Source organism: Lactuca saligna, chromosome 1, assembly GCF_052625555.1.
Source record: "Lactuca saligna cultivar CGN05327 chromosome 1, ASM5262555v1, whole genome shotgun sequence".
Classification (NCBI taxonomy): domain Eukaryota; kingdom Viridiplantae; phylum Streptophyta; class Magnoliopsida; order Asterales; family Asteraceae; genus Lactuca; species Lactuca saligna.
The window spans coordinates 20,111,890-20,126,727 of record NC_136417.1 but is presented as its reverse complement, the minus strand read 5'-3'; the positions used below and the strand labels follow the sequence as shown (position 1 = coordinate 20,126,727).

The 14,838-nt window shown below is 31.9% G+C and overlaps 1 protein-coding gene across 1 annotated transcript; it reads left to right on the top strand.

The window, feature by feature from the left end:
- Positions 1 to 2,041: 2,041 nt before the first annotated feature.
- On the top strand, positions 2,042 to 3,476 carry LOC145026567 (alpha/beta-Hydrolases superfamily protein). The gene is made up of 2 exons (XM_078976848.1): positions 2,042 to 2,453; positions 2,765 to 3,476. The coding sequence occupies exons 1-2, from the start codon at positions 2,083 to 2,085 to the stop codon at positions 3,192 to 3,194; spliced, it is 801 nt and encodes a 266-aa protein (XP_078832974.1). The 5' UTR covers positions 2,042 to 2,082; the 3' UTR covers positions 3,195 to 3,476.
- The last annotated feature ends 11,362 nt before the right edge of the window (positions 3,477 to 14,838 follow it).

The window sequence follows — 14,838 nt, the reverse complement described above, 5'->3', positions numbered from 1 at the left end:
CCAATTCCTTCAAATTCCAATTCTTTTGACAGATTCCATTCTTTCAAAAAATATTCTGTGAAACAAACGCCACCTTAGGGTTGACTATTCGAAGTAAGAGCACCCATAATAGTGAGTTCAATAGGAGAGTTGAATGAGATGACAAGTCTATGTGTCATTCAATGGATGAAACTCTACCATTGTAAGATGCCACCTTGACATTCAATGGATTTGGAGTTCAATGACCATTGAACTCTTCAATGGGAAAAAGAAAAGTTTTTAATTCTTAATTATTTACTATAAATTACATTTTATAACACTCTATTGAACTTTATAGAGTTCAATGCATTGTGAGAAAAAAATGATAGAGTTGTATGAATTATAGAAAGATGATGTGACAATCCATTAAACTCTATGGAGTTCAATACATTATGGATGCCATAAGTCTACCTAAACTATCAATCTCTTGATACTAGTACCTCTCGGAACATACAAATGAATCCACCCAAAAATCAAATTCCAAGTTTTAGTTTCATGCACCGCAAGGGACAAATAACAAAGAACACATCAATGTCATTAGAAACCAAATTCGGTCTAATAGGTAGTGGATTCAACAACAATCGACAAGCAAAAATATTCACCTTCCTAAGCACAAAAGAACACATCTAGTAATCTTATTTCCCACATAAAGCAAGAAGTCATCAATGTGTTTTTAGTAATGTTTACTGTCACTTTGGGCTCGTTTGTTTTTTGGCAAAAAGATTTTTTGGGCACTTACATCTGCAGACGGGTAGATGTTTACCAAAAAACTGTTTGTTTTCTGGAAGACAAAAGAACTCAAAAAGACTTCTTTATCACTTCTTGTATGAAGGCATAGAAAAATACTTTTGGTCCACATCTTCTGCCGCAAATACAGAAAAAGACTAAAGATATTTTATTACTTCCAAAACAAACACCACCTTTATCTTTATCACACAAGTCCCAAACCCAACGATCGATTTGCGAAGTCACATGAACATCAACTAAAAAGCTCTCATCTAATCAAATTGACGAGATTCAACACCACCTATCACCTACTGACGCCAATTCTCAACCCAAAAATTCTCACCCATTAATTATTTATATAACAATTCTCATCTAAATTCCATTTATCACAACATACTTTTTGTCACTATCGTCTCCACCCTAGAAATGTTTGATCTAAGCGACTTTAAAGTGTCTTTAACTTGAACTCACATCAATACAATAACATAAAATAAATTCCAAAGTTTGAAATGAGCGATTCTAAAATGTGTTTAACTTAAACTAAACTATAATTATATATTTTCTTTCAAATATCTTCGCTCCCGAAAAATTTCTACAATGTGATCTAATAACATTGTTAAAATCAAATTGAGTTGCAAACACTTCCAATAATACCACTTACCTATAAAGGTGGATATCATCGTGAAGACTATGATTCTTTTGGTTCATTTCACACTTCATTTCCCAAATTTTCCCTAGAGGATACGTATTTTGATTGAGGTATAAACATACCACCGACGATGCCCGATTATATGAAAATATGAAGCTACTATTTAGAGCTATGAAAAAGTCAAGTAGAGGAACGCCAAAAATACAAGAAAATTGTTGCATGCAAAGACAACAAAGTAATTGTTATAAAACAATACTATTATTGCCAGACCAAATGCCTTTTGGTTGCTGTATAATTGCATCATTCATGAATTTATTGTTCATTTGTCTTAGATTTGTTTTTTTCTTTGACATAACTTTTTGTTTGGAATGTCATCGCTAGTGTTTTGCAATACTCGTAGCATTTAATTTAGTAACTTATTTAACAATGAAAATAATTCATTGTCCAAATTACCTTAAATATTATCACCACCTGTTAATTGTTAAATACCAGTTAATTAACTTTTTTCTTAAAAAAAGTTGATTTGAAAATACGTTTCTAAAATAAAAATCATGTTTTGCGTGTGGACGATGGGAAATTGGTAAAATAGTTGGTGCGTCCCACTAAAATGGATATTGATAATGCTTAACTTTGGTCGCTATAAATATTCCATAACGACATTAGCTATCTCTCCTTCGCACAAGAACAGGATGGGCCCAAGTCTTTTGGACGCACTCAATGTCAGAGTAGTCGGCTCCGGCAAGAAATTCATGGTTCTCGCACACGGATTGGGCACCGATCAGTCTGTGTGGAGTCGCATTCTCCCTTACTTCCGTACTCACTACAGAGTCATCCTCTACGACCTTGCTTTCGCCGGCAGCGTCAACCCTGATTACTTCGATTTCAATCGCTACAACTCTCTAGACGCTTATGTCGACGACCTTCTTCAAATCCTTGACTCTCTCGGCGTCGATCGGTGCTTTTACGTCGGTCATTCACTTTCGTCGATGATCGGAATCCTTGCGGCTATTCGTCGACCTGAGCTCTTCTCCAAGCTCATCCTCATCGGCGCTTCTCCAAGGTATCCTCGAATTATGTTTAAATCTGTTACGGATATGGAGATCTGTGGAATTCATGTTAATGTTGCTCGACTATCAGTAAAATTTCGCTAGTCAGATCAAAATGATAATAGAAAACGAATTTGTTCGGTTTGAATTTTGGAAATAATTGTTTCCGACAAATAGAACAAATTCTTCCAATGAACTGCTGGAAATTCCTAGGCTATATTAAATTATCAACTGCTTTGATTCATTGGCATCTCATTTGCTTTTAATTTCGAACATACACGTTGATTATTACTGGAGGATGAACTGATCTTTGACCTAACTTCAGGTTCTTAAACGATAAAGATTACCACGGCGGATTCGAAGCAGGCGAGGTGGAGAAGGTTTTCCTAGCAATGGAGTCGAACTACGAGGCATGGGTGAACGGATTCGCTCCGTTAGCAGTCGGCGCCGATGTACCGGCAGCTGTACGCGAATTCAGCCGGACGTTGTTCAACATGAGGCCGGACATTTCACTCTTTGTTTCTCGGACGGTGTTCAACAGCGATTTAAGAGGAATACTTGGCCTAGTGAGGGTGCCGTGTTGCATAATTCAAACGGCAAAAGACGTATCTGTACCGACTTCGGTGGCGACGTACTTAAAGGAACACCTTGGAGGGCGGAACACGGTGGAGATGATGAACGTGGAAGGCCATTTGCCTCATCTGAGCGCTCCGGCCTTGTTGGCCCATCATCTGAATAGAGCACTTTCTAGATGATAATTTTTTTTTATCGATGTTCTTTGTGGGCCTTCATGGGCCTAACTGAATGACTATCTATAGTTTTATCCACTTTTTAAGTTTAAGAATATTGGGAGAATATGGCTACAGATGGTGACACCTGGCGAATAATTTGTGGACAATGGGGAAAAGGATAAGAAAGGATCTTCACTGCTGACGTGTCCATCTAATTTTTATTTTGTTTTTCCTTTTCTCATGTGTCCGTACGAAAATCCAATATTTGAATTTACGTTCAAATTTATAAATAGTTTCTTTCGGTTTTATGTAGTTTATTATAATTTTGTTCGGGATAAAAATATATTATTTGAGGAAATTCTTAAATGAGAAAAATTTACCATTTTATAATTTAATAATAAATACCAACAAACAACCAATAAATTTAAAAAATTCATAGTAAATCATATACCAACTTAAAAATTGACAACAAATCAAATTGTTCCACATTGTCAAAAATCGTACACAAAGAACAAATATCCAAACTACAACAGATATCTGTTAAATTCAATACACCAAGACTACATGAGACATGACTTTACTCTTTGTGTTTTCATTCCAAAATGTGTTTCCAGGTTCCACCATTTTTTTGGAACATCGTTATATTAGGAATACAAAACAACGACTCAAACAAGAAGCTCGAATAAAATTACATGAAATAGTTTAAAACCGGGAAAGAGCTCCAAACGGCTCATTCAATGGAGCTACATATTTAGATCGACATTTAATCCAACTAAAATAGTAATACTAATATCATTTGCAGTTAACATAATCGTCCATATTTTGTTCCTAAAGAGAATAGTATTGTGTGCCTTCGAGATCATCCAAAGAGTAGTATAGACAATTAAGCCTCAATTTTTGCAATCTTCTACTTCCGTTGAGTAAATCTAATAATTTATCACAAGAAGAGGGTTGCACCTCTAAGCAAGAAGACAAATCCACCACCCTTCTCCATATATAGAGGAACAAGACCTTTCAAGCAGGGCCGGTTCAACCAGTTTAGGGATTCTAAGCGAACCAAAAATTTGGGGCCTTTAATTAAAAAAAAATGAAAAATTACTTATAATACAAACTAAAATTCAAGGTTCATTGAATCACTGTTTATGGCCATTGTTATTGATCTTGGGTGTTCTGCATAAACTTTGCTTACTAGTTTAAAGTCTTGCAAATTTTGGCTAACTTTTGGTAATTTGGTGTATATAATTTTTATCAATCTAATATAAATTCTAAAGTAACCTAATCCAATATGCAAATTCAATGAAATTTGAAAACAATTTCATGGCATTTGACTACAAGACTACAAGTCTACAAGTCTACACTCTACAATACATTCATATGACATGGAAACAAGTTAACAAGATTAGAAGAAGAACAGATGGATCATGGAACTTGGAATAAGTGATATATTACCGTTTATGGAGATTGGAGAATAGAGAAGGCTTCAATGGAGAAGGAAGAAGCCGAAGAACAGATGGAACTTTCAACATGGAAGCCTTGTGCAGTTGTGCCGTGAATTAGAACTCAGAAGAAGAAGAAGATCAAGCGGAACAGGCGATGAGAAACCGTATGCAATGGAAGAAGAAGCATCATTTTTTAGCCGTTTAGCGCCTAGCCGGATTAGAGATATATTACATGGACTCCTTGGTTCGTGGAGCCCTCTAGATGGGGGGCCCTAAGCCCTAACTTTGATTTAATATGCATAAGGCCGGCTTGCTTTCAAGTTTCATATATATATATATATATATATATATATATATATATATATATATATATATATATATATATATATATATATATATATATATATATATATATATATATACAACAAGAGATTTTATATATTAAAAAGCCAACAAAGCACTTGCAAATACAAATACAAAAAAATGAGAATTTTTTCCTAACCGTAACTCCCCACATGTCAATTAAAAAAAACATGTTGACAAACAATAGCTAGATCCAAATCCAAAACACAATGACAATGAACAATTTAATATTGCTAAGAGATATCAACTGAAGCCCATTTGAAAGAAAATATGAAACAATTTAATCTTGCAAAGAGACATCAACTCAAGCCCATTTGAAAGAAAATATGAAAGTCTTTATGAACAATACCATCATATGAATATCATCTTTATATATAAGCAAACAATAACATCAAACTTTGCCTTTTATCTTAAAAAAGACATTCTGTTTTGACATTTTTTCAGCCATAAAAAACAATAGTAGACCTAAATAAATCAAACCTATGAGCCCTTATCAATCATCATTTTTTTTTTTTTTTTTTTTTTTTTTTTTCATGAATGAATTTGCAAGATTTTCCATATTTGCAACCACCAGCTAATAAATAAAGCTGTAGAAACATCAATTATCAAGTTTATTAATATTAACTACACCCAAACGTGATGAAAAATCCCAAGTCGCTGTAGGAGAAGTTGAACAGATAAAAGTTACGTAAAGGGTTTCAAACTTGAGCCGTCTGATTCAAACTCCACATTGCCTTAACGATCTTAGGTACAACAAACCATCCTAGATACTATAGTTTACATTTATTTTTTCTGCATTTTTTCTAATTTATATCGTTAAAACAATACATATATATATATATATATATATATATATATATATATATATATATATATATATATATAGACACACACACAAACTTACCGTCTAGGATCCTGAGATTTGGTAAGGCCCGTGGAGGTTGCCTAGCTTACCCTCCCTGGTCGTGACCGACCTTGCATATGAGTAGTAAAGCAAAAGAGGAACATGAGAATAAGACATAATCCCTACATTTATCATAGAAGGGACATAGGGAGGAGAAAATCTAAACTCGACACTTGATCAAATTCAATGAAGTGGGAATTATGTTTATAAACAATCATAAAAACAAAACAGTTGACCTTTAAGAGCATCCATTTCACCCATTCAAATGACTTCAAACAATCTTCATTAACGTTTTTAAACATCAGATCACAAAGAGATTTAACGGAAAAAAAAATCATTGCTTCCATCACCCTTCCACCACTACATGTCACGCCTACTGAAAATCATCCAAGTAAGCTAAATCGTAGAAGTGTCTAGACTTACACCTTTTAAGATGTCTTGACCAATCCTAACAATAAAGAAAGACTTTTCCATACTTGGTAACAATCATCTTCTTCACTAAACAATCATTCTTCTTATCTCGCATAAAGGTTGGGATAAATCTCTTTAAGAGTCGGTAACCAAACCAACAATCTTTCCAAAAGAAAGTTTTATCACCTTTACCTAAAACCTTCTTTAATAAGCTACTTAACCGTTTTGTTTAAACTCAATGTCAATTTGAGAAATAGTGGACCAACCATCATTTTTCATTCAAAAATATCACAAATCTTATGTTAAAATGAGCTCGTAACAACAACAATACAAACAAGACATGTGTTCATGGAAATTGAAACGTTAAAAATTCAAAACAAGTAGTTATTTCAATTGTAATTCAAAATTCAAAACAATAAGAGTGATTAAATAAATCAATTAAAAAATTCACTACCTTCTAAGAAAAGCATAAATTACGAGCTTAAAAATTGAAAAATATTCAAAGACTATTTTTCTTAAATAGTTAAAAGGGATTTAACATTTTAAATGTAAAACCAAAATCATGTGAAATTAATTAAAAATATCTAAATTATTTTGATAACAATCGATAATTTTCCAAATAAATAAAAATAATAATAGTTAAAAATAACATAAATAATAAATCAAGCTATATTAGATTAAAAAATGATTGATATTTTAAATAATTATAATGATTAAAATTAAAAGAAAAAGTAAAATGAGTAATTTGTAAGCTAAATAATCATAATTTTAAAAGTAAGAGTAAATGGATGTTTGAGATTGTTTATTTAAAATTTTTATTTGACAAAAAGTGTTATTTGGGAGCTTTTAAATTTAATCTTTTGATAAAATGTTCGATTTAAACAAAAAAACATTGTTTGAGAGTATAAGTTTATAACTTTTAGTTTAAAAAAACACAAATATAAAAACCATTCGAAAAAACTTTTGAGCTTTTAGGATCAATTTCCATAAATGTACTTAAAAATATGTTTATATATTTATCTTTTTTTATTAAAGAAATTGTCTTAATTTTAGTATTTTACACATCAAAAGCTTTCAGATACTTTTATCAAACACTTATATAAAAAATTAAATTTATAGCTTTTGGCTACCAGCCAAGAGTGTAACGTCCCGAAAATTATAAAGAGAATTTTCAATTTCAAAATAGCTTAACCAATTAAACATTTGTTTCAAAAACCATTGAATAAAATTTGATTGATTAAAAATCATACACCATCAGACTTAAGTTTACAAAACTGCGGAAACAAATATTATCGATACGTGTGTATAGTCTTGCCAAGCTCTTTCCATGAACAACCTGCAAAATGTTTAATCCACAATTGTAAGCATAGAACTTAGTAAGTTCCCAAGTATACCACATATTCCATCATACATACAATGCATCCACATAAAGTCCTCGATTCTAACATCGAGCAACCAAAACTCCTATCCATAAGCATATATCATACATAACGGGCCCAACCCAAGAGTTCATGGCCCCCATCCAACTCACACAACGAGCCCCACCCAACCATACATAACAAGCCCCGCACACCCAACCATAAGTGACAAGCCCTGTCCAACCATACATGATGGACCCCGCCCAACCATAAATAATGGGTCCCACCCAACCATACATAACATGCCCCATCCAACCATAAGTAACGGGCCCTGCCCAAGAAGTAAATGGGCCTAACCCAACCTCAACTGCCAGGAGTCATATCCTGGTATTCCTGCAAATGTTAGAGGTCATACCCTAGTCTTTCATATAATACATAAAGTTATATATAGTCGGGAATCTGATAGAAATTCGAACATATGATCCACCCAAGAGCGAACAATCAGATAAGAACCTTGCAATAAGGCATTAGACCAAGATTCTCAGCCTATCCAACTTAAACTACATAGAACCAAAACTATCACTACCACATAATCAAGTAACATAAACACATAATAGATACCAACAAATCCATATCCTTAGTAACTAGCCTTACCTAGTTACCATACCATTGACCACTTCTCAATTAAGTCCTTCACTAGTTAGCCATACATAATACTGATAACTAGCTACCCTACTTACAAGCATAACTTCTAACAGTACCATATGACCACATGCAAAATACTACCAGTTTAGCATACCAAGGCACCAAGTATCCTACACTGCATGAGCATATTAATGAGTTATCCTAGCCAACTAGCATACTTGTATTCTAATAGTACCTCTACCCTACCATGAAAATGATATACAATGGGATACATGACATAGTGCGTGAAACTAACAAATAAACCCACACACGCAAGTCCTCAAAGGAATTAACCAGTACAATACACCTGTAAACAAGTCATCTGAGAAACACTACAAACATGATCTATATGAGCTTGTATTTCTCCTAATGCCTACAACGCATCAATAACGCCTAATTAGTTCATTCCTCAAGTATCACTTAATAATACTTAATATATTACACTTTATTACTACTTCTTAAATCATTATCATAACCGAAACACAAACTGATTTACCCCTCTTAATCCCAACCCCATGAAAGGTTGATATTAATTATTAATAACATTCCCTTAGCCTTAAATATATGTAAAACACATGATTTAATTATTTTCCCATCAAATTCTAATGATTTAACAAATGAACTATAAAAATTGTCCCATGATCTAGACCACTCAGCGAAAATGGTCATCAACACCCTAGAAGGAATAATAATCATTCCATTGAAAAAGTATATGGAAAACTAAGCCATTTCACATAAACTCAACCCTTGGATTCATGTAATTTATAATTTTCTAGATTTATTTACTCATTTTAAAAAATGACCAATTAAAACAACATTTTTTAGACCAATCTGTAAGAAATTCCAATTCCATCCAACTTAGGAATGGAATAAGACCAAGCCCAATTTATCACAAAAACTAAACATAATTATTAACATTTATGGAAAAACCTCATTAAACATTAAGCTTCCTAGATTCATTTATAATTTTTACAAAAAGACTAAAGTGATTAGTAAAATTTTTGGACCAAAATGAATTCAAAGCCAAAATTATACAATTGAGCTCAAAATCAGGTTAATCCATTAATATGGGCGAAACTAGACATTCATACCTTTCCAATGATATATTTATTTCGCAATTTGGATGACGTAATTATTTTATATGATTTTTCAAAGCTAGTGAACAAATTTTAGAATTTTGCAAAACAATGAAGTTTGAGCTTACAATCCACTTAACTCATTAAGTCCTTAATGCTTAAGTCCAAAAACAATCAAAACAGTTAAATATGGTCTTAAACCAACTATTTTCAATACTAAAGAATAAATTACTCAATGGATTAAGAGCTTGAACAAATTGACTCTGAAACATTACTCTTCTTCAAATTAAGCTCATAAGAAGAGTTGGAGGGTTTATTCCTTAACCAAACATCATTAAACACTTTAATGAGAAAAAAACATGGCTGTAAATGCAAAGTTCATATCAACCCCCATTGATTGGTGGTGACATGGTGGTACTATGGTGGTCCTAGGGTGTTCAAAATCCTCACAACAAATCAAATCTAAAGAATAATGCAACTAGGACTTGAAAGAGGCACATAAACCAATATGAACCAAAGTATTGCACTTAATGGACCTCACTAATACCTAATTGACATCATGGTGGCAGTGATGGGGTATTTTACGGCGAAAGCAACCACCACAGGCAGTGGTGGCGGTGAGTGGTTGTTTGGAAAGCAAATGAAAAAGAAAGTTAGATATGGACTTAAATCTTCAAGCAACAAGCAACAACTTCTAAGACCTTATTCCTCTCCCTCCTTCGAATTTTCGGTGATAGTGGCCGCCTCTTCTAACCAGAGGCGGTGATTTTCTGGGCGGTAGCAACAAGATTTTGACAACTTCATCCTTTTCTTGATTTCTTTCTCAAACTCAGTCTCTCTCTCTCTCTCTCTCTCTCTCTCTCTCTAACTATTCAAACCCCCCCCCCCCCCCCCCCCCGATGCTCCTCAGTGTCATGATGCATGATGCAACGAACAAGGAGACAAAGTCTCTAAATTCGACACATATAGCCCCTAGAGTTTATAAAAAGTTGGCGCTTCTACCCTTATCTCAAACTTCATAACAATAAAATTATTATAATTTGACATAAACGATCACTGAACTTATAATCATTTGATTAACAGAATTAAATTATTATTATTATTATTATTATTGTTGATGTTATTATTATTATTATTGTTGTTGTTGTTATTATTTAACCATTTTTTATTAATCCTTAATAATATGTACTTAAAATGTTCGATTATTCTTCTTATTAAATAAATCCCTAGTTTTGTTATTAATTTACTCGGCAAAACTTAAAATTAGTCTTTAACTATATGATTATTTGCACTATTATTTGGAGTTAATTAATCGGGAATGGGGCGTTACAAAGAGCCACCAACTAATTTTACCAAATATGTACAAAGATAACAAACACTTATGGATCAAATAAAGATTTTTTAATAAGCTAATAATTATTTATTTATTTGAACCTCCTTATTATTAGAGTGTAAAGCTGAATTACTTATTTACCCATAACTAGGAATGTATCCCCATACTACACACGGGTTGGGGTTTATTTTAAAATTGTTATATGGGAAATGCACAATAGGAATTCATAATATTGGAATGTATTTGAAATACATAAGGTTGATGGAAATACAACATTTGAATGTAAGCAAAATTCGATAACTACTATTGCTACCAACCACACCAACTTTGTTTCCAACAGCTAAACAACTTATCATTTGTGAATGACACTTTTATTCTTTGAAGCAAATCCATTAACCTTCCAGAGAACTCTCCCACGTGGAGGTTTATCTACAAATGTGTTCAAACTCTTTAAAAAAATCCATAAAAATGTTCAAGTGTTATCCATTAACATCTTGTGATACATGTAACGTGTAAAATATAATGCACCAAAATGCATTCATATAACTTTGTACCGGGGGATGGTGAAACACATAGAGAAGAAAATCAAATAACATAAAAGGGACATACGAAAATCTATGAGAATAATAAGAGCATACTTTTTTAATCAAATCAATTATATGCTTTTCCATCTGTTCTTCATGCTTTAAGAGATCAGATTTCATAGGAAACACCTACAAAATTTATTTTCACACACTTCATTTTACTTTGTACAACGAAACAAAAATCTACTTTCATTTGTTTATGTTAGTGTAATGTGACACCTTATAATTTGATGAGTCATATACTTTATACGTTGACCACCAACGCCAACGCCTCAAGATTGTATCAACATAAGCGTGAGGATTATGATTTTATGTAATATTTGTATATTAGGCAATTATACAGATATGTATAGAATAAATAGCAGATCCGATATCTTGGTGATAATGATTAGTTCTTATTATAGATTAGATACAATCTCTTGATTGAAGAGATTCACTAGAATAATTTTGTATATAATCAACATTAGGGTGAAACCTTAATGTATTGTTTTTGTGATCGTCTTTGTGACCTTTATTCTCATGGAGAGAACACTCATTTCTTGGCGAAAGACATCTTTGTGATTACTCGTGCTCTTTATTTTTCTATTTGATATTTATTAGTTTGTTCTTCGTTAATTATACTTGAAGTGTATCCAATCGATACAAACCTTCAGTTACAAGTTACGTTATTATACTTACAAAAATCTACCTAACGATATCTAAATTTAAGAAATAGCAATGTACTGGTGGTTGATGTGTAATGGTAACATTCAGGGCCGGTCCTGAGTTATCTTAGGCCCGGTGCAAATACGGAAAAAAAGACCGCTAAAAGTAAGTTTATATGTATATATATATATATATATATATATATATATATATATATATATATATATATATATATATATATATATATATATATATATATATATAAAGGTTAACACGAAAAAAAAACCCTAAAATCAATTTATATAAAAATAATTATATATATATATATATATATATATATATATATATATATATATATATATATCTAAAGGTCACAATGAAATTGTACAAGTAAAAACAAAATTGTTAAATTACTCAAAATGTGAAATTATAAAAGTTTGGAAGGCTAAACTTGTAAGTTATGGAAGTTGATTTATTAAATGGAATTAACTACTAAATTTGAAGGGTTGATATGTAACTTCTATTTATTTAAAAAATGAAAAACAAATTTTTTAAATTACTCAAAATGTGAAATTATACAAATTTGGAAGGCCAAACTTGTAAGTTAAGGAAATTGATTTATTAAATAGAATTAACTACTAAATTTGAGGGGTTGATATATAACTTCTTTCTATTTATTTAAATAAAAAAAGATTGATTTTATTGAAAATATGAAAACTGCGGGGATCGAACCCACATCAAACAACAACAAGCACGCTTTAGGAATGTGGTTTTGCCGGCTAAGCTAACTTACATTTTTGATTTTCTTCTGAACAAAACGATATATATACATACTTATAACTATAGAATTTTTTTAAATTCGGGCCCTATTTTTTCCGAGGCCCTGTGCGGATGCACACCTTACACACCCTTAGGGCCGGCCCTGGTAACATTGTACATTAAACTTATTTAGAGTTAAAACTAAAGAAGTGGCAACATACTTTCATACAACACATGGCATTCATAAATTTGTAAGTTAAAAATAAATCAACTTTTACAATTAGAGGGCAATTTGACTCATTTACCAATAAGCTAAAAAATAAATCAGCTTTCATCATCGTAAGGGCCATTTTGACACTCCAACCAAAATTCGGGTCACATTTCATCACTAATGGGCTAATATTAATATGTTTTTATCATCATAAATAACGTTATTAAGAAAACATAGATTATTATTCTTATAGCACGGTATAAGAAAATTGCAAAATAGATTTACCCTGCTACCAATATAGGCAATCCACTTCATTAGTAACCTTACATTGCTATAATAGCAAACAACAAAAAGTTGAAAGTTGTATTAACCGAATCAACACAAGTACCTTGCTATTTAATATTTATTATCAAAAATATATTCCATAATTTTAGGATGGAAAAGTAGTGAAATGTACCTTGTTCTTTCAATAAAGTTGCTTCCAAACAAAATTGATGAAATCAACGATCACAAGAACCACTACATAGAATAGTATCATTGTCAAGTTGGAATTCTATCTATGCACACCTTACACAAAACATCTGCCAAAAGGAGTGGAAAAAATGCTGTTAAAATCAAAATAAGAAACAAAATCAATAATGATAATAATTGTAATAACTAGAAGCGTCCCCCCCGCATTGCGGGGGTTGGAAATTGTTGGTTTTGTGTACAAGTATAGTACTTTGTCTTAATTGGTAGCTATAATTAAGTATATTGCTATTCTCTACAATTCTGCCTTTTACAATTTGGATGCTTAAAATAATAAAAACTAAAGGACATTGCCCTTTCAAGAAAAGAAAATCTAAAAAACATAAAGCTAAACATTAAAATGAAAATACATTGACCTATTTTAGTATTTTGTTCTAAGATATGCCAAAAACCCACTTAACATCAGTCCAATGAAGCGCATTTGGATGGACCCAATTCAACTCTTCATGTTTCGGTTCCACACATATAAATCTGCCGATCAACCTTTCTATCTCACACGAACCCAATGGAAATATAATTGTTTTTGGGGAAAAATAAAAATATAATTGGTTTTGTGAGCCACACAGAAAGGTTGATGTGAGCCACATCAACCTTCATGTTTCATTTTCCAGAAATTTTACTGATCATTTTAGTCTTTTTGTAAAAATTATAACTAAATCTAGGAAGCTTAATTTTTAATGAGGTTTTTCCTTAAATGTTAATAATTATGTTTAGTTTTTGTGATAAATTGGGCTTGGTCTTATTCCATTCCTAAGTTGGATGGAATTGGAATTTCTTACAGATTGGTCCAAAAAATGTTGTTTTCATTGGTCATTTTTTAAAATGAGTAAATAAACTTAGAAAATTATAAATTGCATGAATCCAAGGGTTGAGTTTATGTGAGATGGTTTAGTTTGCCATATACTTTTTCAATGGAATGATTATCATTCCTTCTAGGGTGTTGATGACCATTTTCGCTGAGTGGTCTAGATCATGGGGCAATTTTTATAGTTAATTTGTTAAATCGTTAGAATTTGATTGGAAAATAATTAAATTATGTGTTTTACATATATGTAAGGCTAAGGGAATGTTATTAATAATTAATATCAACCTTTCACGGGGTTGGGATTAAGACGAGTAAATCAGTATGTGTGTCGGTTGTGATAATGATTTAAAAAGTAGTAATAAAGTGTAATATATTAAGTATTATTAAGTGATACTTGAGGAATGAACTAATTAAGGGTTATTGATGCGTTGTAGGTGTAACGCCCGTAGATCCGGGCTAGTCAATTTAGAGATAATAGGGGTCGAAAATGACTTTTCGACAAAATATTATTTAGAATAAATAATTTGAACCAAGTTGTAGTATATGTCAGAAGGTGTCCGTACATATA